Source organism: Haemorhous mexicanus, chromosome W (genome assembly GCF_027477595.1).
Source record: "Haemorhous mexicanus isolate bHaeMex1 chromosome W, bHaeMex1.pri, whole genome shotgun sequence".
Classification (NCBI taxonomy): Eukaryota; Metazoa; Chordata; class Aves; order Passeriformes; family Fringillidae; genus Haemorhous; species Haemorhous mexicanus.
The window spans coordinates 7,583,944-7,609,126 of NC_082380.1; the positions used below are offsets into that span (position 1 = coordinate 7,583,944).

A 25,183-nucleotide genomic window follows, 5' to 3' on the forward strand; every position below is an offset into this window, starting at 1 on the left:
TCACTTCTTGTAAATATGACCTGGAGGTCCCTTCAAGATTATGGGAAGTGACATCAACTCTTCTATTCTGTCTGAGGACTTGCCCACTGGAAACTGGAGCAGCATTTATCCTTGAAGAATTTCCTGCGGTGGTTGTTCTTCCTCTCAAATCGCATATCCATGCTACTAGGGCAGAGGTGAGTTTTCCATCCCACTTCCTCATGTCCTCTCTGTGGTCATTCAGGTAAAACCACAGGTTACCTCATGGTTTGTACCCTCTCCCTTGAGCAGGAGGATGCTTGCTCCCAATAGCAGAGACTCTAGTTCATACTGGCGGGGCATAGGACATTTTGTCTCTAACCTGCTTGAGTCTTTCAACTCTGTCCATAGTCTTGGAGTTTTTCCACAGCTGAGGCACAGGTTGGTAGGGAGGGAAAAAGATGATCTTCATATTGCCAGAGTTGGGTAGTCACCTGAAGCACTGTTTGTTCTCTTTCTGTCATTGACATCAAGGCCAGTGAGTTGGTGTATGACAGTGGAGTGCTCTGTACAAACTTCTGCCATGTGGATTGTGTACACTGCACCTCATCTGGATCTATAGGGGACTGCTCGTTATTTGAATCCCTACAGAGTACCTCCAGCACAGCTAATTTTCTCAGGTACTAGGTACCCTTCTCCATGGCATTCCACCTGCTTGGGCTCACTACTAAATCATCCTTGAGAAAATATCTTTCCCTCATGCTTGACAGGAGTTACTTCCAGAGGCTGAGAGTTTCTGTCTTCTTCCCAATTGCCTTGTCAATGCCCATATCCCAAGACAGGGATCCCAATTGCTTAGCTTCACTACCATCTAGTTTCATATTGTGGGCTGCAATATCTCATCCCTGGAGCAGCCAGGCCACCGGGGGCTCACCCAATTGGCGGCTGAAATCTTTTCACATATTTCCCAGCTCACATGAGATAGGAATTGGGTGATTATCTCTGGTTCTACCTCTTCCTTCTTTTGAGATGGCCCTGCTTCCTCCTCTTCAGCCCTCACTAGGCAAAGTGATTTGGTCTAAGATTTTTTCTTCTGTATAGGGGCAACTGCTACCAGCACAGGTTGTTCCCCTGGCTCAGATGCAGTTTGAGTGGCCATGGTGCCTGCTCTTCTGCTTTCCTCCTACTCTCTCTGAGGGTGCTGTCTAGTGACAAGCAGTGTCTTATAAATAGTAGCCAGGGCCTAGTACACTGCAATTTGTTTTTCTCTGGAGTTGCCACAGCTTTCTCCTTGCAAATATTCTGTCATTTTATCAGGGTCCTGTAGTTGTTCAGGGGTGAACTCCCAAAACATTGGAGGAGATAATTTCTCCAAAAACAGGCCCATTTTCTCCCACATTCCATGCCACTCATGACTATTCCCCCTTGGGGGAGATATCTGAATGACCTTCCTAAAAATCTCTTTCTTGACTCTAAACATGGTGTGGACCATACTGAGGAGACCTGGTAGACTTAGCAATAAGAACATGCTTTCCTTAACGTCCAAGGAAAAGTCTAAATTCTCAAAAGCTCTTATAGCAGGCCTAAAAGATGAAAGGGGGGGTGAAAAGGTGTGGAAAATAATCCTCCCCTGTTCCTCCCAGAGGCTAGGTATGATTATTAATGCACTCCCAAAGGTAGCGTCTGAGGTAAGGATAGGAGAGCAATACTAAATACACATCCCAAATGACCCTCATTGTACTTGATGTTATCATGTAAATATAACAGCTGATATCCCACAGTACAGCAACGCAACTATGCTGATCTCTCGCCCTGCTCTGAAAAAGATCATCACGAGAAGCACACTCAGTAATACATACAGGGTTGGGTACTACACTGTCCCGGGTTGTAAGATGTGGTTTGGGGGTGTGTATTCTATTTCCCATCTGTTAGAGGGGGGGGCAGTTATCTTCTGTTGACTGGGCAGTTTATCTCTTCCACAACCAATCCTCCCTCCAGGGAGATATCTTCTGTTAATGGGCCATTGAGACCCACTGCATGACTGATAAAATTAAATCATCCCCTTGTAAAATGCTCCGCCCAGAGGGAGGAGCCAAGCATTCCTACCTAGATATAATCTGAGATTTGGAATACCAGAAGCAGCCTTTTCCCATTGGATTCCCAGAGGAAGACTAGGCCCATCTATATCACTACTGGATCTCCAGGGGAATACTACACCCTTCTACAGGATCACTGCTTCAACAGAACCACATCTATCACTCCAGGAGGACTGCAGCCACCATTTAATTGGACTAATACCAACACCCTGACCAAGGGGGTATCAGCTCGTATTCTGACTCTGTCAGAGTTGTTTTGTATTACTGCATTTTTAAATTTTATTTTCATTTTCTTCCCTAGTAAAGAACTGTTATTCCTACTCCCATATCCTTGCCTGAGAGCCTTTTAATTTCAAAATTATAACAATTCGGAGGGAGGGCGTTTACATTTTCCATTTCAGGGGAGGCTCCTGCCTTCCTTAGCAGATACCTGTATTTTCAAACCAAGACACACACCCACTTGAACAGATCAAGCAACATTGTGACCAGTGGCTCCATACCTTATACAACAAATGCTTAGATCAAATTTGTTTCCAACCCACTCTGGGCAGATCTGTTTTTATCTCAACCCTTCATGCTTCACATTGGGCGCCAAATAAGGCTGTTGTGGTTTAGGAATGATACTCCCCAATTTAGTGCTCCCACTGAACACATGCTTCTGCTTCCCCACTCCCCTCCAATTGGAAGCACAGAATGCAAAGATCAAATTTTGAGATAAGAACAATTTATTTGAAACAGTAAAAAGATTAGAACAAACAGCATTAGAAGCAATATTAATAACAAAAGGTATAAGAAAAAGAAATTATTTACACAGAAATCCCACAAGAATAAACAAATACCGGACAGCTTTGTCTGCCACATTTTCTCAACCAGAAGGAACATCCTTCTCCTTGGAAGTGAGAGAGACCCTTTTCCCCACCCCCCAAAGCAAGAGAGTCCCTTTCCCACCCCTGGCAGTGATGTGAGGCGGTATTGAATAAAATTATGGTCCTGCCCACACCCCCTCCTGGCTACTGCAAAAAATTAACCCTGTCCTGGATGAACCCAGGACAGTGGCACAACAGCCAAGGCAGGATGCATCAGCCAAGGCAGGTGTGGCAGTTTATACAGCAGTTCAGGCAAGAAGGGCATGCAGGGAGGACATGGCCCCCCTATCAACTCAAGTGGCAAGCCCAATTAGTGGCCATTAGTAGGTTTAGGAAAGGCAGGTCCTGCCTGACCAATGTGATCTCCTTTTATGACCAGGTGACCTGCCTAGTGGATGAGGGAAAGGCTGTGGATGGGTTGACCTGGAATTCAGTAAAGCCTTTGATACTGCCTCCCATGGTATTCTCCTGGAAAAGCTGGCAGCCCACAGCTTAGGCAGGTGTACTCTTTGCTGGGTTAAAAACTGGCTGGATGGCCAGGCCCAGAGAGTGGTGGTGAATGGTGCTGCATCCAGTTGGTGACTGTACACTAGTGGTGTTCCCCAGGGATCAGTGTGGGGCCCAGTCCTGTTTAATACCTTTACTGATGGTCTAAACGAGGGGATTGAGTCTACCATTATCAAATTCCTGGATGACACTAAATTGGGTGAGAGTGTCAATCTGCTGGAGGGTAGGAAGGCTCTGCAGAGGGACCTGAATAGGCTGTATCAATGGGCCAAGGCCAATTGTATGAAGTTTAATAAGGCCAAGTGCCAGGTCCTGCACTTGGGTCACAACAACCCCATGCAACACTACAGGCTTGAGGAAGAGTGACTGGAAAGCTGCCTGGCAGAAAACGATCTGGAGGTGTTGGTCAACTGCCAGCTGAACATGAGCCTGATGTGTGCCCAGAATGCCAAGAAGGTCAATGGCATCCTGGCCTTTATCAGAAATAGTGTGGCCAACAGGATCAGGGAAGTGATTGTCCCTCTGTACTTGGCACTGACAAGGCCACACCTCAAATACTGTGTCCAGTTTTGGGCCCCTCACAACTAGAAAGACATTGAGGTGCTGGAGTGTGTTCAAAGAAAGGTAACAAAGCTGGTGAAAGGTCTGGAGCACAAGTCTTTGTGAAGAATGGCTGCGGGAGCTGGGGTTGTTTAGTCTGGAGAAAAGAGGCTCAGGGGACACCTTATTGATCTCTACAACTACCTGAACAGAGGTTGTGATGAGGTGGGGGTTGGTCCCTTCTCCCAGGTAACAAGTAACAGAATGAGAGGAAAAGGCCTCAAGTTGCACCAGGACAGGTTTAGATTGGATTTTAGGAAAAATTTCTTCACTGAAAGCATTGTCAAGCACAGGAACAGGCTGCCCAGGGAAATTATTGAGTCATCATCCCTGGAGGTATTTAAAACATGTAGATATAGAGCTCAGAAACATGGTTTAGTGATGGACTTGGTAGTGTTGGATTTGATGATCTTAAAGGTCCTTTCCAACATAAATTATTCTTTGATTCTGATTCTATGATCTACAAGAGCTCTTTAATAACATTTTAGTTAGAACACATTCATCATCCTCACTATATTCTCTAAAATTCCTATTCCTCCTTTTTCACCATTAACTTATATACTTCAAAACAAGATTCTAAACTTCATTGTTAACTACTGGGAGTAGTCTGGAGGTGCTCAAGAAGTTGAGAGGGAACACAGCTGGGACACCTGACCCCAACTGACAAAATTGATATTCCATACCATACAACGTCATGCTCAGCAATAAAACTAGGGGGAAGGTTAGCCAGAGGACTGCTGGGCATTGGTTGGTTGGTGGTGAGCAATTGTTTTCATTTGCAGCACTCACCTTTCTTGGATTTTATTTTTCTCTCTCTTTGGGTCTATTTCCCCCCCCTTTTCCTTACAATTTATTATAATTACTTTTAAATTACCAAATTGTTTTTATCTCGGCCCACGAGCTTTCTCATTTTTACCCTTCCAATTCTCTTCTACTGGGCAAAGGGGAGGAGTGAGCAAATGGCTGTGGTGCTTGGTTGCCATCTGGGGTTAAATCACGACACCTAAGGAAAAATTTCTATAAAACCCCTTAATTTTGAAAAAAAATTCATTACTTTGAAAAAGACTGTTCAAGTGTGACAGAAAAACAGAGTTTCTGTCAATCAGTAATAATGATATGTACTCTTTTTGATGATTAAATGGAAAATTCAGCAGGTTGCTGATTTCATATAACTGTTACATAAATTGACATTGGCCTGCTATCCCTTAACAGTGCTCCTGAACTATAATTTCCCAAATTCAAAAAATACGTCTCTTATTATTAAGCAAGATAAAATTCTACAGAATTTTGATATTAGATACAAATGTTTGTATTAAAAGTACTAATAAGGTTAAGAGAATAATACCAGGGTAAAATATGGGAGGATTTATAAACTCCATTTAAATAAAAAAAAAAAAATCAGAGCTATATACACAAAGATTTCTGTTCTCAGAGAAAAAAAATCATCTTAATAAATTAATTAGTCTGTAATACTTTTGGAAAGCAATACATGCTGTAATGTTGATATTTAGATAAATGACCAATATAAGTTCATTACTAGTTTTTATGTTTAAAATTATTTTTCATTTAGCTCCAATTTTCATTAGCAGAAGTTTGTATGTCCAGTTGAATGATACATTTATTTCTGAATGCTATGGTTATAGTCTATGATGAATAGGAAGATTTGTTTTGTGTAATCTTTGATGCATGGATACACCTTCTAAAATAGGTTAGACACTTGTTTTTAATTTTACTCTTTGAATCCTTCTGTACTGCATGACATAAACCATAAGGTCAGTGAAATGAATTTAAAATCCTTTTTAGCTTGCTACCTCATGCCTAAGAATGCATGTTAAAACATGAATGATACATGAGTGGAAAATTATATTTAAGGAAAAATAAGACTAAGAAAAATTGCACAAGATGTTAAATGGCATTTAATTATGCTTCTCACTTTTTCCCCTTACTTTTGCTACGTTTTACTTGTACATATATAGGTTTCTCCCTTCCCCAATTCAAGGTTCCAAAAATGACAATTGCTGTGTCATTTGAAAACATCTGTGAAACCACTGCCACTACATTCAGAAGGGAATCTTAGTTTTTCCTTAAGGACATTTCTTTTTTCTTCATTTGAATCACCATATCAAACTTTCATGAAAGCCATAGTTATATTGTCAGCATGCAAATAAAAAATTTCTTTCAGCAGAAAATAATTTAGATGCTTAAAAATTTTTCCCCTCATAGCTAAAAGAAAGGATTTTTTAAAATAAATTATTTCTTCTAAATTTTTTATTTTTACCTAAAGTAGTCTGCTCCTAAAGTATGTGTACATAAATTCAAATTTTAAATTCAAGCAAATATATAATATATGCATTAATTTTTTTCAGATCAATGCCACTCTTCTTCATCAAAGACCTTGTTTTAAGGCCTGAGAGCCTTTTCTTTTCCTACAGTGGAAAAGCACCTATCTTACCCACATTCTTCATCACATTTCTTAGTGTTATACTAGATTGACATCTTCTTCCCAGAATCATAGAATAGTTATGGTTAGAAGGGATCTCTGGAGATTATCCAGTCCAATCCCCCTGCCAAGACAGGGTCACCTAGAGCAGGTGACACAGAAACACCTCCAGGTGGGTTTTGAATGTCTCCAGATAGGGAGACTCCATCACCTCCCTGGGCAGCTATTACAGTGCTCTACCACCCTCAATAGAAAGAAGTTCTTCCTCATGTTGAGGTGGAACTTCTTGTATCTTAGTTTGCGGCCATTGCTCCTTGTTCTTTCACTGGGCACCAATGAAGAGTCTGGGACCATCCTCTTGGCACCTGCCTTTGAGACATTTATATGCATTAATAAGATCCCGTCTTCTCTTCTCTAGACTAACCAGGCCCAGCTCCTGCAGTCTCTCCTCATAAGAGAGATGCTCCAGACCCCTAATCATATTTGTGGCCTCCACTGGACTGTCTCCAGTAGTTCCTTGTCTTTTTTGTTCTGAGGAACCCAGAACTGAACACAATACTCCAGATATGGCCTCTCTAGGGCCGAGTAGAGGGGGAGGATCACCTGCCTTGACCTGCTGGCCGCACTCTTCCTGATGCATCCCAAGATCCATTGGGCCCTCTAGCCACAAGGGCACAGACGGCTCATAGTCAAATTGCCATCCACCAAGACTCCCAGGTCCTTCTCTGCAGAGCTGCTCTCTAGTAGGTCAGCCCCCAACTGGTACTGGTACTTGGGGTTATTCCTCCCCAGGTGCGGGACCATACACTTGCTCTTGTGGAACCAAGTCGGCCTTGGCCTTCCTCATCACATCCCTGCATATTCTGACAATATCCCTATAGTCCTCCCATGTGGCCAGTCCCTTTTTCCACATACCATAATTTTTTTCTTCCATTTGAGACTTACTAGAAGCTTCCTGCTCATCCATGCAGGTCTCCTTCCCCCTTTGCCTGATTTCTTGCTCATGGGGATACACTGGTCTTGAGCGTGGTGGAAGTGATGCTTGAATACTGACCAGCTCTCTTGGACCCCCTTCTCTTCTAGGGCCCTAACCCATGGGATACCTTTTAAGTAGGTCTTTGAAAAAGTCAAAGTTAGCTTTCCAGAAGTTCAGAGTTCTAGTCCTGCTTACTGCTTTGCTTCCTCCATGCAGGATCCTGAGTTCCACCCTCATGGTCACTACAGCCAAGGCTGCCCCCAACCTTCACCTATTCAAACAGTCCCTTCTGGTTTGTTAGCACAAGGTCCAGCAACACATCTCTTCTCATTGGCTCTTCCACCACTTGACTCAAAAAGTTTTCATCAATAATCTGCAGGAACTTCCTGGACTGTGTGCACCAAACTGTGTTGTCTCTCCAACAAATATCAGGGTGGTTGAGAACACTCAGGAGAACTGGAGCCTGTGACCATGAGGCTATTTCCAGCTGTCCATAAAAAGCCTCATTAACTTTCTCCTCCTGATCAGGTGGTCTGTAGCAAACAACCACAATGGTGTCACCCATATCAGCCTGTCCCTTAATTCTCATCCATAAACTCCCAACTGATTCATCTGCCCCTGGGTAGAACTTGATACATTCCAGTTGCTGTCTCACATAAAGAGCAACTCCACCACCTTTCCTCACTGACCTGTCTTTTCTAAACGGTACATAGCCATCCATAACAACATTCCAGTCGTGTGAGCTATCCCACCATGTCTCAGTAATTGCAATGAGATCATGGCCCTGGTACCACACAGAGATTTCCAGTTCTTCCTGTTTATTCCCCATGCTGAGTGTGTTTGTATACAGGCACTTCAGAGAGATAATCAAGCGTGCAGGTTACCTAGAATAGGTCTAAGAGGATTCACCACAGCCATAGACACCCTCAGTGTGGTTAGCCCTGTGATTTTCATCCTAAGAGGCAGCCCAGGAACATCTGTCGCTGCACTGGTTGGCATGGCCTACTCCCTGTGAGGAAGCAATGGCATGAGCATTGCCATTTTGGACCCCATTCCCTGAGTCCTTCAGTTTAAAGCCTGTCTCACCAAACTAGCCAGCCTGCTGCCAAAAATTCTCTTGCCCGTTTTAGACAGGTGGATCCCATCCCTCCCTAACAGGCTACAATCATTGTCATAAAAACCAAAACCTTCTCGATGGCACCAGCCACAATGCCAGACATTGATGTGCACTACATGTCTGCTTCTGGCTGTCCCCAATTCTCTAACCAGTAGGATAGATGAGAAGATGACTTAGGCACTGATGTTTTTCACCTGCCTTGCCAGGGTTTTATAGTCTTCCTTGATCCTATCTATTTTTTGGCTTGCAGCGTCATTTGTACCCACATGAAAAAGTAGTAGTGGGTACTAGTCTATGCTCTTGACAAGTTGGGGTACCCTCTCAATAACATCATGGATCCTACCCCCTGGTAGGCACATACCTCTCGTGACCGTTTATCAGGCTTGGCAGGTGGGGGCCTCAGTGCCCCTTAATAGAGTCACACACTATGAGCACTCAAAGTTTCTTTTTATGGTAACTGCTGTGTGCTGCTGGTGTGGATTCTCCTTGTTGGCCTTGCTCATGGGCATCTAAAGCCTTTAAAGCATCAAATCTGGTTTTGGTCTGGATGTTGGAGGGTGGAGGTTGAATTGGAACCCTGCTTTTGTGGGTCACCAGGTTCAAAGGTGCCTCATGCTCAGTGGTATCCATTGTAGGTGGATGGTTCCAAAGCCACATTATCTATCTCCATTTCAGCCCCTCTAATACTGTGCAGCCTATTAACTGTCATGTAATTCAGCCACCTGCCGCAACAGGTCATCAACCTGTGCATGCTTTGTGCAGGTACCAGCCTTTTCTCCAGGAGAAGCATCCGGGCATCCATTGCAAGCTACCACCTTTACTGACATCTTCCTTACCAGTTCCAGCTGGGTTAGAAGCATCAGACTTCTTAGGGGCTATCTCAGTAGACACACTGTTTTTGGCTCTGAGACAAGTGCCCACCATTATGGCTGAGACCTAGAGCACTTAGTTAGCACTTACCTGAGCTGTGGACCTACTTTCAGATTGCACCACCCTCCCCATATGCCCTGCCCATGTGAACTGCAGTGTCACATCCTTCTGACGTGCCACATCCTGTTTGCTCACCCTGTTCGACACTTTCTGGGTTGCTCATGCTTTCTGGAGTTGTTTAAATCTCCCACAGTGTTCCTGGTTATGACCCCTCCTTGTCTGATTGGCTCAAAAGAGCTTCCAAGCTCTGACATGGCTCTGGGCTGCTGATCAGGCTGGACTGCTGATTCTTCCTTTTCCTTACCCTACAGAATCACAGAACCACTAGGTTGGACGAGACCTTAAAGATCATCAAGTCCAACCCATGCCGTAACACCTCAACTAAACCATGGCACTGAGTGCCACATCCAATCTTTTTTTAAACACATCCAGGAATGGTGACTCTACCACCTCTCCGGGCAGATGATTCCAGTACTTTATCATTCTTTCAGTAAAAAACTTTTCCCTAGCATCCAACCTAAGTTTCCCTTGGTTCAGCTTAAGACTGTCATCCCGTTCTGTTAGTTGCTGCCTGACACCTTCAATTCCTTTAGAATCCCTGACCTTTTCTCAACACTTTTATAATCTATCCTTTTCTCTCTAAACTAGTATCTCTTTCATATTTCGTCCTAATCACTGCAGAATCATCTGCATTGGCTTTCACTACATATGCATCACCTTTTCAGTCTATACAAATTATTGCAGCAAATTCCTCTTCCTTGGCCAGGCTGATCCCCCAACATTCCTTTCTGAAACCTTACATAACTTATACTTTCAAAATAAGACTCAACTGAAAAATACAGTCCAACAGAATCAGAAAATGCTCCTAAATACAGTTAAAATAGTGAAAAAGAAATATTTGAAATAATAACACTAGAACATAAGTAATACCTTATTAAAAATATATTCTGATATAAACTATATCTAGTTTTCAAAAGTTTGAAGCAAAGCTTAAAAAGAGTTAACCACAGTAAGCTTCATAGAAATCTTTACTAAGCCAAAGCACCATAGTAGCTTAATTTTAAAAGTTAGCACAATAATAGAAAGACCTTATCCTTTTCCCACAGGCAGATAGTAACAGGACAAGAGGGAATAATTTTAAACTAAAAGAGGAGAAAGTACACAAAGATAAACTTTTAAATTCATGTTAAGTGCCCAGTATTTGAATGTTTTGTTGAAACACTGCATTTTGGGGGTTTTGGGGAAGACAGCATGTTTAAAAAAAAAAGCAAATGTATTCCAAGGTACATTATAAGTAGAACTGATATTAATGTAATTATTATGCATTATGAATTGAGTCTGTATACCAGGAAATATTATTAGTTAAATGTATGAGACAGTTAAACAGTATTGCAAAGAACATGCTGTATTGGGTTTGCATGGACTGTTTTTTGGTTGGGGGGAGCACAGAGGTGGTTTCTGTGAGAAGCTGCCAGAAGCTTCCACAATGTCTGGCAGAGCCAATCCCTTGGGGCTCCAAAGATGGACATGCCTCTGATCAAGGCTGGGCTAATTAGAAATCGTGGTAAGACCTCTGTGATAACATATTTAAGAAGAAAGCAAAACAAAGGTTGTGGCACAGTTGTAATTTTCAGCCAGAGAAGAGCAGAGTGAGAACATGCGAGAAGAGCAATTATGCAGACACCAAGGTCAGTGAAGAAGGACAGGGAGGAGGTGCTCCAGGCACCAGAGCCGAGATTCCTCTGCACCCTGTAGTGAAGACCATGGTGAAGTAGGCTGTCCCCCTGCAGCCCATGGAGGACCACAGTGATGCAGAGATCCACCTGCAACCCATGGAAGAGCCCCATGCCACCTGGGAGGAAACTGTGATCCTCTGGGAGACCTGTCGAGGGAGGGGCCCTGCTCCCAGGATGGAGCTGCCTGTCCTTGAAGGACTGTACCCCATGGAAGAGTGACCCACTCTGCAGCAGTTTGAGGGGTACTGTTGCCTGTGGGCTGGACTCACGTTGCAGCAGTTCGCAGAGAGCTGTTGCTTGTGAGATGAACTCACGTCAGAGAAGTTCACAGAGAACTGTCTCCCATGGGAGGGACCCCACGATGCAGCAGGCGAATGACTCCTCTCCCTGAGCAGCAGAAGCCCCGGGTGATGAACTGACCATAACCACCATTCCCTGTCTCCTTATGCTGCTGGGGTAGGCAGTAGAGCTGGGAAGGAGGGAGGGGTGGGGGAATGTGTTTTTAAAGGTTAATTTTACTTCTCATTATCCTGCCCTGATTTTGTTAGCAATAAATTCACTTTGTATCTCTAAGTTTAACCTGTTTTGACCATGATGGTATTTGATGAGTGATCCTTCCCAGTCCTTATCTCAGCACATGAACCCTTTGTTAAATTTTATCTCCTCTGTCCAGCTGCAGATAGGAGTGAGTGAGCGGCATTTGTGGGTGCCTGGCATTCTGCCAGTATTAACCCACAACACATGCAGAAAAAAAATCACCTTAAATTTTAAGACTAAACTTAACACAATGCTAGAAGTTTTAGTTTAGACAACAGTGATTCACTAGCACAGAAACAGACTTACGTAATTTAACAAGCTATTCTCAGTTTTAATATTGTTGATTTTGAAACTGTAAAGCCAAGTTATATGAACAAAGAACATCAGATTTCACCCAAATAACCTGAAACAGTGACAGCTGAATGGAGGGAAAGTGGAGAGGGAGATGATGATCTCTTCTCCTTGGTATCCTGTGACAGGATGAGTAGGAATAGTTTAAAGCTGCATGAGAAAAGGTTCAGACTAGATATTAGAAAACATTTCTTTACTGAGTGGGTGGTCAAACACTGGAACAGGTTTCCTAGAAACGTGGTTGGTGCCCCAAGCCTGTCAGTGTTTGAGAGGTATTTGCACAATGCCCTTAATATTATGCTTTTGGTCAGCCCTGAAGTGGTCAGGTAGTTGAAGTAGACAGTCATTGTAGATCCCTTCCAAGTGGAACAAAGAACTTTTTTTTAAAAATGAAAAAGCTAAATTACACATACTAAAGGAGTCTTAAACAAAACTCATGGCTTTTCACAATCAGTTCCTGTTTTCCAACTCCTATTTCCCTCCTCGATCTCCCCATGCAGCACACCCTCCAATGTTGGTGGGGCTGCATAGGTAATTAATCATGTCACAGAAGTGTGTGCTGAGCTGGCTGCTTCAGAAGCCCCTTTAATTCCCTGACAAATCCAAATTATGCATTACTTACAGTTTTACTTCACATGTCTTTGCATTTGCTCAAGAACCTGCAGGGAGATCAGCTTAGAAGTACAAAATTACATTGTTTTTGAATTTTATATCTATATTGAATTCATTTTAAAAATCCATATTCCTTTCAAAGGAATAAGTGTGAATATTCAGTAACTAAAATGAATGTAATTTTTATGAGATATTGCACATATTTAATAGTAATCTACTTATAGAATCATGCATATATATTTCTGGTGTTTAACAAATATTCTAGTTCAAGAAATAAACTCTGAAAACTGCATGTCTGCTTATGTAGATATTTTAGTTCCATCAAAATAAAATTGAATAAAACAGTGAAAAGGAATTGGTTTTGCAGCCTTGTACAAAATCAGTTTTTCACTACACCTATTGAAATGCATCATTCTGTCTTGCCAGGGCTTTTTTTTTTTCCAAAATTAACAGACACCTACCTGTTGCTGAATCGGTACCTGCTGTACAACCTGTGTGGGCACTGCTGCCTGGCCAGCCACAGATGCTTGTAAAGTCACAGTCGAACCTGTGTCTGACCCAGACTCTGATGTCTGCATCGTGGTCTCTGAATAAAATTAAAATGTAAAATTAAAAGTTCAGCACAAACTTCTTTGCTTTTTGTCACTTATTCAGATCTTAAAAGAAGTATATCCACCCAAAATCAAATCAGGGGATTAGCTAAAGATTGTTTCACATACTATTACATAAGTACACAGAAATATTTATTTTTCATTTTTTAAAATGCTGCTTTGGCCTGAAATATTAGAAAATTCATATTCTATATCCTATATTCTATATTCTATTTTCTATATTCTATAATATTACTTTGTCTAATCTAAGGTCTGCTTAGAGCTTGCAGCACATCAAGAAGAGAATAAGCTTTGGACTTCATGATTTTTTCCTAACAGTTTACAGTCTGCTTTGTAATAGCAAATAGATTTATCAAGTCAGAAGCAAGGTGCACACAAACCTATTTACTGCTTTAAAGAACTTTTAGAAAAACATCTGTTCACAGTCCTGATTCTTCTCTAACTACACTTGTATACATAAGTTGCAACTATTCTTAAATTTTGAGAGGAGACTCAAAACCTTTTACCATATTAAGACAACACACTTTAAGCTACCTATATGCATAAAAATAATTAATTCTAGAAGCTGCACATATAAATGCTTACTTCTTAATTAAGCATACCTTCACAAAAAGACTTGCAATCATCAATGCAAAAAAACTGAATTATGGAAGTATTTCAAACTAAGTTATTACAATTCTAAAGAACAAAAAGAGTAATTTATGTAGTAATCACAGTACAAGTAAATTATAGTACCTTCAATATCATCAGCTTTCAGAAAGAACTAACATACACTGAATAAAGTATACTGCAAGAACACAATGGGTAAAATATGCAATACCAGAAAAAAATTTCTCTTTTTATTTTCTTCCCTGAAACAGTTCAAATCCTTATGTACTAAAACATTAAAAGTTTTCTCTTACCTTGCTTGCCCTCAAGATATCTTATTTAATAATGCAAATCAATAGAAACTTTTCTCACTTATTTATGTGACTTCAGGAACAACTCATTAAAATCAGAAATAAGTCAAAGTCCTGCCATCAGCTTGTAAATGACTACACATTCTTCAAAGCTGTCCTTCCTCTGGTTTACTGAGTTGCACTATAAATTTTTCATATTCAAATGCTGAGTTAAAGCTCTGGTAGGTGATAAAATGAGGGGCTTCGACCTGAGAAGAAGAACCTGGAAAGCATTTTAAAGGTGAAAAAGTGACTCAAGTAAGCTTTTTTAGCAGATAGTGTCAATGTAATCACTAGGATTATAAACAGGTATTTTACCCCTACATGAGGTTGTGGCACTGACATTTTTAGGAGGGCCATTCAAAATTTGGATACAGCACAGAAATGGTCCAACAGTAAAGGAAAATGCTTTACAAAGAAAACCTATTCAGATTATCATAAAGAAGACTGAAGATTACTTACTCAGTTGGGTTTGTGTGGCCAGGTTTTGCGAGTTGGGGCAGGGGCGGGGGCTACAGGGGTAGCTTCTGAGGGAAGCTGCTAGAAGCTTCCTCCATGTCTGACGGAGCCAAAGCCAGACAGCTCCAAGACGGACCCACCACTGGCCAAGGCTGAGACAATCAGTGATGGTAATAACACATTTGTTATATTTAAGAAGGAAAAAAAAAGGTATTGCATAGAAGCAATTGCAGTTCAGAAAAGAGTGGAGTGACAACATGTGAGAGAAGCAACTCTGCAGGCACCAAGGACAGTGAAGAAGGAGGGGGAGGTGCTCCAGGTGCCAGAGCTGAGATTCCTCTGCAGCCTGTGGTGAAGACCATGGTGAAGCAGCTGTGCCCCTGCAGGCCATGGAAGAGCCCCACATTGGAGCAGGTGGATTCCTGAGAGGAGGCTGTTACCCTGTGAGAGGCCCGTGCTGGAGCAGGGTCCTGACAGGGACCTGCGGACCCATGGAGAGAGGAGCCCACACTGGACCGGGTTTGCCCGTAGTACTTGTGACCCTGTGGGGGACCCAGAGTGGAGCAGGCTGTGCCTGAAGAACTGTACCCCATGGAAAGGGATCCACACTGGGGCAGTACCTGAAGAACTGTAACCTGTGGGAAGGACTCATGTTTGAGAAGTTTGTGGAGGACTGTCTCCCATGGGACGGACCCCATGCTGGAGCAGGGGAAGGACGCCGACTCCTCTCCCTGAGCAGCAGCAGGAACATGTGATGAACTGACTGTAATCCCCATTCTCTATCTCCCTGTGCTGCTGGGGAGGGAGAAGGTAGAGCCCAGGAAAGAGGGAGAGGTGGGGGGAAGGTATTTTTAAGATTTGTTTTGCTTGCCATTGACCTGCTCTGATTTCAATTGGTAATAAATTCAATTAATTTACCCAAGTCAAGTCTGTTTTGCCTGTGATAGTAATCAACAAGTGATCTCTCCTGGTCCTTAACTCATGAGCCTTTCATTATATTTTCTCTCCCCTGTCTAGTTGAAGAAGGGAGTAATAGAGCAGCTTTAGTGGGTACCTGGCATCCAGCCAGGGTCAAATGACCACACTTATACATAACAGGAATTAGAGTAATCTTCAGTTTTGCACAGAATTACAGAATTGTTTAGGTTGGAAGGAACCTTTTGAGATCATCTAGTCCAACCCTCCTGCTCAAAACAGGGTCACCTAGAACAAGTTGCCATGTCCGGTTGGGTTCTTAATACCTCCCAGGATAGACACTTCACAACATCTTTGTAAAACCTGCTATAGTTCTTGACTAACCTCACAGTAAAAAAGTGTATTTGAGTATTCAGATGGAATTTCCATTTTTTTTTCCATTCGTGCCCATTGCCTCCTGTCCTGTCAATGAGCACCACTGAGAAGAGTCTTGCTCCCACATCTTCGCTCCCACCCATCAGGTATTTATGCACAGTGATAAGGTCCTCCCTGAGCCTTCTCTTTCCAAGCTGAATAGTCTCAGATCTCTCAGCCTCTCCTCATATGGCATATGCTCCAGTACCTTAATCATCATTGTAGTCCTTTGCTGCCATTGCCCTTTCTTGTACTGAGGAGCCCAGAACTGAACATGTGGCTTCACTAGGACTGAGTAGAGAGGAAGGATCAACCTCAAATACTAGCAATGCTCTTCCTAATGCAGCCCGGGATACTATTGGCCTCTTTTGTCATTGGGGTGCATTGCTGGCTCATGTTCAGCTTCTTCTCCATCAGGACACATTTTCTTCTCCCCAAAACTACTTTCTAGCTAGTCATCCTGCAACCTGTACTGGTGCCTGGGGTAAATCCTCCCCAGATGAACTCTGCATTCCCACCTGTTGAATATCATGAGATCCATCTCTGCCAGTTCTTTAGAGTGTAAAGAGCCCTCTGAATGGCACAAGAGACATCTGGTCTATCAACAGCTCCTCCCAATTTCATATCTGTTGCTGGGGTCATTCAGCCTGGAAAAGAGAAGACTCCAGGGAGATCTTATAGTGGCCTTTTAACACTAAAAGAGGGCTTCTAAAAAATATGGAGAAAGACGTTTTACCAGGGCCAGTAGACTCAGGAAAAGGGGCAATGGTTTTCAACTAATTTAGATGGGAAAGTTATTTAGATGATCTAGTGAAAGGTGTCCTTGTCCATGAGAGCAATTAGCTGATGATACCAAACTGGGGGGAGCTGCTGAATCTCTTGAGGGACAAGAGGCCATGCAGAGGGATCTGGATAGACTGGAGCAATCACCAATAGCACGAAAATTAAAAAGTCTAAAAGCCAGATTCTGCACCTGTGACAGAGCAATGCCAGGAACAATTATAGATTGGGAGAGTAGTGGCTGGAGAGCAGCCTTGCAGAAAGGGATCTGGAGGGTGCTGGTTGACAGGAAGCTCAGTATGAGTCAGCAGTGAGCCCTGGCAACCAAGAAGACAAACCTCATCTTGGGGGGCATCGGGAACAACCTGACCGTAAAGGGATTCCTTGCTCATGACAGCGGGGTTGGACCTCTAAAGGTCCCTTCCAACCCAAACCATATGATGATGATTCAGAGAGCTAGAGCCTGTCCAACTACTGATGGTAGAACCCTCACTCACTCCTGTAGCTGATACCACAGGTCCCAGGGTGCCTACACCCCCCAATCTGACTCCAGTAGCTGGGCACCAAATTTCACTCACACAAACACGGGTCTCACCAGCTGCTGGCACCTGTTCCTTGCAGCACACATACTGTCCTAGTTTCAGCTGGGATAGAATTCATTTTCTTCTCAGTAGCTGGTACAGCGCTGTCTTTTGGATTCTGTATGAGAATGATGCTGATAACACAGATGTTTTGGTTGTTGCTGAGCAGTGCTTACGCTGAGTCAAGGGCTTTTCAGTGTCTCATGCTCTGTCAGGGAGGAGATGCACAAGAAGCTGGGAGAAGCATACTCCAGGCAGCTGACCTGAACCTCCCAAAGGGATAGTCTGTACGATAGAACATCATGTTCAGTGAATAAACTGGGGGGAGTTAGCCAGAAGGGGCCAATTGCTGCTCGGTCAGTGGGTGGTGAGCATTTGTATTGTGCATAATTTCTTTTTCTTGGGTTTTACCTTCCTCCCTCCCTCTCATTTTTATTAAAACTATTAGCAGTAGCATTAGTATTACCATATTACCGTCATTATTATTATATTTTACTTCGTTTCAATTATTACACTGTTCTTATCTCAATCCATGAGTTTAATTTTCTTTCCCGATTCTCCTTCCCATCACAATGGGAATGGGGGCAAAGGGAAGTGAGCGAGCAGCTGTGTGTGGTATTTAGTTGCCAGTTGGGCAACACATACACAGAGGACAGAGAGTGAGATTAAGCAGGGTGATAGTTAAGAAAACATTTTAAAAGAAAATATAAGAAAATAGGACATTCTGCAGTGATCAGGCACAGGGCTCAGCCAGACAAGCATACTGACTGGCTCCATTTTACCTGTGACTGGAAACTTTTATCCCCCTTTCTGTCTATCCCCCCTCTTTGTCTCTCCCTGCTTCCTCTTTCCCCTGTAATTCTCTTAATCAGTTTGTATAGTTCTATCAATTCCTGCCTCCATCTCAGTTTGATGTCTCGGATCCCCCCTGGTTTAACATCTTATCAGTTGCAAAGTCCATGTTGATCTTCCTGAAAGTGGTGCCTGTAGTTTCTTGACAGTCCATTAATTAGTGGGACTGGAGAGGTTTGTTTCTTGTCATTGTCTCCCATTGTAGTGGAGAGCCAGGTAAACACGTGTAGTGGTTTAGGAATGGTACTCCCCAGTTTAGTGTTCCCACTGAGACTCTCCAAACCACACTGCTGCTCACTCACTCCCCCTCCTCCCCCTCCCCATGGCAGGCTAGAGAGGAGAATTGGAGGCACAAAAGGTAAAGATCACGGGTTGAGAGAAGAACAATTTACTGGAAACAGCAACAATAGTAATAACAAAGGTATGCAAAAAGAGAGAATGATTCATATGCAAATAATGATCACCATGGAGCCAGCAACAATAAGCAACACCAATCATCTTCCCCTCACCACTTTTTCTCCACCAGAAGGAACCCCTTCTACCTGGAAGAAAGAGCCCCTTCCCCCTGCCCCCAGCAATGAGGTGGTATTGAATAACTCCCATGTCCTAGCTGCACCCCACCCCAACTACTGCAAAAAATTAACCCTGTCCTGGTTGGAACCAGAACAAGAAAACATGGAAACCCCCTGACAATAGACAGTATCCAATCACTCTCTCTGGCAAATTACGCTGACCTCGGAAGAGACTCCCTTCCTCCCACCCCGATAATGACATGAGGTAGTATAGAATAACCTCCAGGTCCTAGCCATGCCACTCCTGGCCAGAACCAGGACAACCTGGAACCTTGTCAAGTAGTTAGTTAAAGGTCTGTTGAACAGGAAGGCTGGAAGCTGATCACTGTCCATACTTGAAGGGAGGCTCCTCTGCCTGAAAACTTGACAATGACAAGTAGGACTGGCACTTTTTACAACAGGTATGAAGCCCTGGAGCCAGGACGGTCAACTGATGAGGTGGAAGAAGGTCCTTCTGGGATAGAGGGGCCACCTAGGGCAACACAATCTACCCCCTGCATCATGACCATCTCTGTTAAGAGGAGAAGAAAGGTAGTTGTCATACATAACTCCCTTCTAAGGGGAACAGAGGGCCCCATATGCAGACCAGACACGACCCACAGGGAAGTCTTCTGTCTCCCAGGGGCTCGGGTAAGGGACATTACTGGAAAACTCTCCAGTCTAATAAGGTCCTCTGATTATTACCTGTTATAGGTTCTTCAAGTCAGTAATGATAACAAAGAGAAGTCCAAGGTCAGTCAAAAGGGATTTCAGGGCCTAGGGACAACTGGTTGAAAGATTGGGAGCAAAGGTAGTCTTTTCCTTGATCCTTCCAGTAGCAAGGTATAATATAGAAAGGAACAGGCAGATCCATCAGATCAGCACATGGCTCCCAGGCTGGTGTCATAGGAAAAACTTTGGGTTTTATGACCATGGGATGATTACTCAACACCTGATCTACTGACACCTGATGAGATGCACGTATCTCAGAGGGGAAAAATGGTTCTAGCACAGGAACTAGTGAGGCAATAAACTAGATTGGAAGGGGAAATGGATGAAACCAGGCTTGCCAGTGATAGACAGTGAGACAGTGCGCCAAAACATGATGAGGTGAGCACTAGTGGGATCCCTCAATCGGCCAATTGGCTCCATAAGGTATCAGCTACAATAAACCACACCTGAAGTGTTTCTATACCAATGCATGAGGAACAAACAAGACGGGATCAAAGCTTTGGCCCTGTGTTGATTTGATTTGGCACAGCCTGGTTTTTGGTAGCGGGGGTGGGGGAGGAGGGGGGGCACAGAAGTGGCTTCTGTGAGAAGCTGCTAGAAGGTTTCACCATGTCAGACAGAGCAAATCTCTGATGGCTCTGAAGATAGACATGCTGCTGGCCCAATTAGAGAGGTTGGTAACACCTCTGTGATGACATATTTAAGAAGAAAATCAAAACAGTGCGTGCATGGCTTTTTTCCCAGGGGTGGCAAGGCACTGCACCTTGGGCCATCCCAGCACAGCCTGCAGTGATGGGCTGCTGCAGCCGCCACTGATAGTGGGGCCCTGGAAAATGTTAAGATAGACTCTGAAATGTTAAGCTTTGCGTTACACCTGCATAAGTAGTATGATAAATTATATAATTGTTAGATGTGATGATTGTTTAGTAATTAAATATAATTATTGCATAATCGTAAGAAGAATCGTGAGAAACTATGTGTTCCTAATCTAAGGAGGCTATGCTTGGCTGAAATCTATGTATACAATAGAACAATATAAGTTTAATAATGAACATGAAAGTTATATAACGGTAGAATATAAAAACATGTTCATCCTGAACCCATGTCGGAGTCAGATTTGGGTTTGTACCCCTGACACCCAGAGCTTTTCAATAAAAGCACCTGCATATATTCGTTTTTCGTGATTATGTTTTCCTGAACGCTAACACCACCATCCTGGTGTGGCCTACAGTAATCTTTGCCTGCCTGGCTGCCCCTAGCCAGCTGTGCCGCGGGAGAAAGGCATGGGTGGCAGGGGCAGCTTCTCCTTCCCAGCACCCCACATGAAGAGAGGTATTAAATAGTGCCAGGGCCGTGGCAGCCACCACTACCCACTTGGTGGTGGTAGGGCTGCATGGTTGGCAGCAAAAACATGGTGAGCAACTGTCCGGTGTGAAACCTAGACAAAATCAACCTCTCGGTGCTGCGGGATGCTATAGGAATCTTTGAATTAGTAGAACTTGTTGGCAATGGTACCTACGAGCAGCAGTTTTTCTTCTAGTCAGAGAAGAAGAGAAAGTTAAGACATGAGGAAAAACAACATGACAGCACCAAAGTTGGTGGAAAAGAAAGAGGGGGAAGAAGTACTCCAAGTGTCAGAGCCAAGATTCCTCTGCAAGCCATAATGAAGACCATGGGGAAATAAACTATCCCCCATAATCCATGAAGTCCATGGGGGATGCAGAAATCCACTCACAGCCCATGAGAGAAGTGCTCATGCCAGAGCGGGTAGATGCTAGAGAAAGCTGTGATCCAGTAGGAAACACAAATAGAGAGAGAGCGCCCCTGCTTCCAGAGATAGAGAAAGAGAGCCCTTGCTTCCAAACTAGAGCAGCCTATTCTTAAAAGACTGCACCCTGTGGATGAGTGACCCATGCCAGAACAGTTTTGGAAAAACTGTTTGCCCATGGGAGGGAAGCCATGGCATACCAGAGAAAAGACTCCCCTCCCTGAGCGAACAAAAAGAAAATCTTGAATGACAAACTAATCAAAAGCCCCATGTACTGTCTCCCTGCACTGTCAGTGAGAAAGAGAGAGGGGCTAGGAGGGAAAAAAAAGTGTTTTAAAAGCTTATTTTACTTCTCATTATCCTCCTCTGATTCTGTTAATAATAAATTTACCTTATACCTTTAAATTTGAACCTCCTTTGCCCTTAAAGTGTTTTTTTTCCAGTCCTTATCTCAACTCATGAGCCCTTTGTTAACTTTTTTTTCCCTCTCTCCTGCCCAACTACAACAGAAGAGAATGAACAAACGACTTTTGTAGGTGCCTTGCGTTTAGTCAATAACAAACCACAACAGCCCAGACCCAAAGATTTTACATCCTTGGCATAAGTGAAACCTGGTGTGATGAGTCCTGTGACTGGAGTGCCATGCTGGACAGTTACAGGCTCTTCAGGAGGGATAGGCAGGGCAGGCAAGGCGGGGGGGAGAGGGTGGAATTGTATGTATTGGAGGGGGTGGAACGTATGGAGCTTACAGATGGCAATGGTGCAGTTGAGAGCATCTGGGTAAGAATAAGGGACAACTAAATAATGCAGATGACAATTGTGGGAGTCTAGTATAGATCTCCTAGCCAGGACAATGATACCAATGAATTATCCTTTGAGGAACAAAGAAACCTCTAAATCAACTGCCCTTGTCTTTATGAGGGAATTCAACATGCTTGATGTTAACTGGGAACACCACATAGATGGTACAAACAAGTCCAGAAGATTCCTAAGAAACCTGGATGACAACTTTATGGAACAAGTACTAAGAGAGCTGACTAGGAAAGATGCCCGCCTTGATTTGTTGCTTGTCAACAGAGAAGGTCTTGTGAGAGAAGTGGAGATTGGCAGCTGTCTTGGCCACAGCAACCACAAAGCAATCGAGTTTAAAATATCTGTTGACAGAAGGAAAAGTGCCAGCAAAACCTCAACTCTGGACATGACGAGCAGACTTCAGGCTGCTCAGGGAATTAGTGAGTAAGGTCCCCATGGAAAATGCTTTTGAAGGTGCTGGGTCCATCAGTGCTGGTAACTTTTAATTATCACCTGTTAAGGGCACAGAGGCAGGCAATTCCCAAATGTCAGAAGTCAAGCAGGTGAGGCAGAATGCTGGTTTGGCTAAGCAGGGAACTTCCTCTGGAGCTAAGGCCAAAAAGTAAGGTATATGCCAAGTGGAAGCAACATCAGGTGACATGGGAAGAATAAAAGGGTGCTGTTCACCACTGTAGGGAGATATGTGCAACCAAAGCTCAGTTGGAGTTGAAGCTGCCAGAACTGTGGGGGACAATAAATGGGGTTTTTTTTAAATGCATTAGTGGCAATAGGCAGTGCGGAAATTACATCAGCCCATTACAGGATGAGGATGATCACCTCAAAAACAGGGACATGGACAAGGCAGATATGTTTAATGCTTTCTTTGCCTCTGTCTACAACACCCATGATAGACTAACAGGGTCCCAGTGCCCTAAGCTGGAGGACCATGGCTGTGAGAATTATCAACTCCCAGTTGACCCTGAAGTTTTGAAGGACTTGATGTTCCAGCTGGGTCCTAATAAATTTATGAGGCCTGATGGGATTCATACAAGAATGAAAGAATGTGCCCCCTGTTGATGGAGTGGCAAAATTATTCTTTGTCTGCTTAAAAAGGCAAAAAGCCCAGAAGTTTCTCTCCTATATTTGGTAAAAAGACACCTCATAGGACCTTTGGGACGTCAACTCAACCCTGGGGCTGCCCAATTGGACAGAGACCAAAAGGTCCCACATAGGTAATTCACTAGAAAAAGAAGAGAACAAAGGAAATAATCGCTTTTGTGGGGTGTTTTAGCAGTGATAGTGGGGCCCTGGAAAAATGTTAAGATAGACTCTGAAATGTAAAGCTTTGCGTTTCACCTGCGTAAGTAGTATGATAAATGATATTATTGTTAGATGCGATAATTGTTTAATAATTAAAAATAATTATTGTGTAATCATAAGAAGAACCATGACAAACTGTATGTTCCTAATCTAAGGAGGCTATGCTTGGCCGAAATCTATGTATACAATTGAACAATACAAGTTTAAAAATTAACATGAAAGTTATATAACAGTAGAATATAAAAACATGTTCATCCCAAACCCATGTCAGTCAGATTTGGGTTTGTACCCCTGACACCCAGAGCTCTTCAAAAAAAGCACCTGCATATAATCATTTCTCGTGATTATGTGTTCCTGAACGCTAACATTCTGGTGACCGAGATGGGACCCTGTGAGTGCTGCTGAGTGAGTTGGCGACTCGATCACGCTCCAGCCGGCACCGAGGGGTTCTCGGGGAGCCCATTGGCCACGACCGCCTCTGCCGCTCACAACGTCCCCGGGAGAGAGGTAAGGTGCTTTTATTTTGGTTTGGGTGCCTGCCAATAAGACGCAGTGAAAGCTATGCTTGGTTGGGCTAAGGAATTCCTGTGGTACTGCCTAGGCGCCGTCCGTAAGACAATCGCGAAAGCGTTGCTGGTTCGGCATTTGTGGTATATTTTTGGATGGAGAAGCTCAAAGGGATTTTGGGCAGCAATGCCTCTATTCCGCAAACTTCTCCTTTGGGGTGCTTAATAGCACATTGGAAACAGGGTAATTTTGGGGAAGAATTACGTAAAGCTAAGTTGATTAATTACTGTAATACATAGTGGCCAGAATGTGTCTTGGAGAATGGCAAAAAATAGCCAAAACACGGGACTTTGCAATATAACAGTATTTCACAGTTAATGTCGTTTTGTAAGCAAGAAGGAAAAAAAGAAAAAAAAAAAGAAGGAAAAAAAAAAGAAAAAACACCAAGAAAACAAAAAAACCCAACAACGGATGAGGTTTCGTATGTTGATTTGTTTTTCTATTTACGGGGAAAGCCAGAATGGCGGGATGAATGTAGATTAATGGTGGTTAGAGCATCTGCAAGTGATAAGTGTGGAGTTTGCAAGAAACGTTGTCTAGAACATTTGGCGGTGAATAGGAAAAATTTTACAGATATTGATTTACAGGTAGCTCCAATTAGACTAAGAGAACCTAACCCTGTCCCACTGCCTGCCCCTACCTCACCTGATCCTGAACCTGTCTCATCTAGTACACCTTTCTCTCTTTATCCTCCTCTCCCATTGTCACCTGATTCCTCTTCCTCGGAAGATGAGCAAAACCTAACTGTGATAGAAAGGAGGGGGAGGGATGCAAGTGAAAAAGATAGTAATAGTAATGAATCAGCAACCCCAGTAGCCCACAGAACCCGAAGCCGGTCAACGCTTGCCCCGGTTGTGGAAAGAAAAGACATAGGCAGACAGAAAACGGACTGTGATTGCTCCCTTGCGACAAGGTGTAGGAGTAGAAGGGCCAGTGTTCGTAAAAGTGCCTTTTTCTCCTGCAGATTTAATTATTTAGAAACAGTCAGCTGGAACTTGTAGAGAAAATCCTGATAAGGTGGCACGAGTAGTAAAAATAGTTATGAAAACTCAGAATCCTGAAGGTAGCCTGGAAAGTATATAATAATCGCGAAAGAGAAGCTAGTAAAAGGCAGCAGCAAAATCTTTTGGCAGTAATACAAGGAAAAGGGAACCCAAATTTCAGGGGATGTGGCAAA

General features: G+C 43.3%; 1 protein-coding gene across 6 annotated transcripts in view; it reads right to left on the reverse strand.

The window, feature by feature from the left end:
- Positions 1-25,183, reverse strand: part of LOC132341439 (transcription factor RFX3-like) — a 210,322-nt gene that overhangs the window by 148,760 nt on the left and 36,379 nt on the right. For 4 of the 6 annotated variants that reach the window (XM_059873022.1, XM_059873021.1, XM_059873028.1 and 1 more), the window contains exon 2: positions 13,188-13,312. In XM_059873022.1, coding sequence (XP_059729005.1) covers positions 13,188-13,304 — 117 coding nt within the window. In that variant the 5' untranslated portion in view covers positions 13,305-13,312. Of the gene's footprint in view, positions 1-13,187; positions 13,313-14,737; positions 14,887-25,183 lie in introns of those variants that run through there. The other 2 variants (XM_059873027.1, XM_059873025.1) reach the window with 2 other exon arrangements.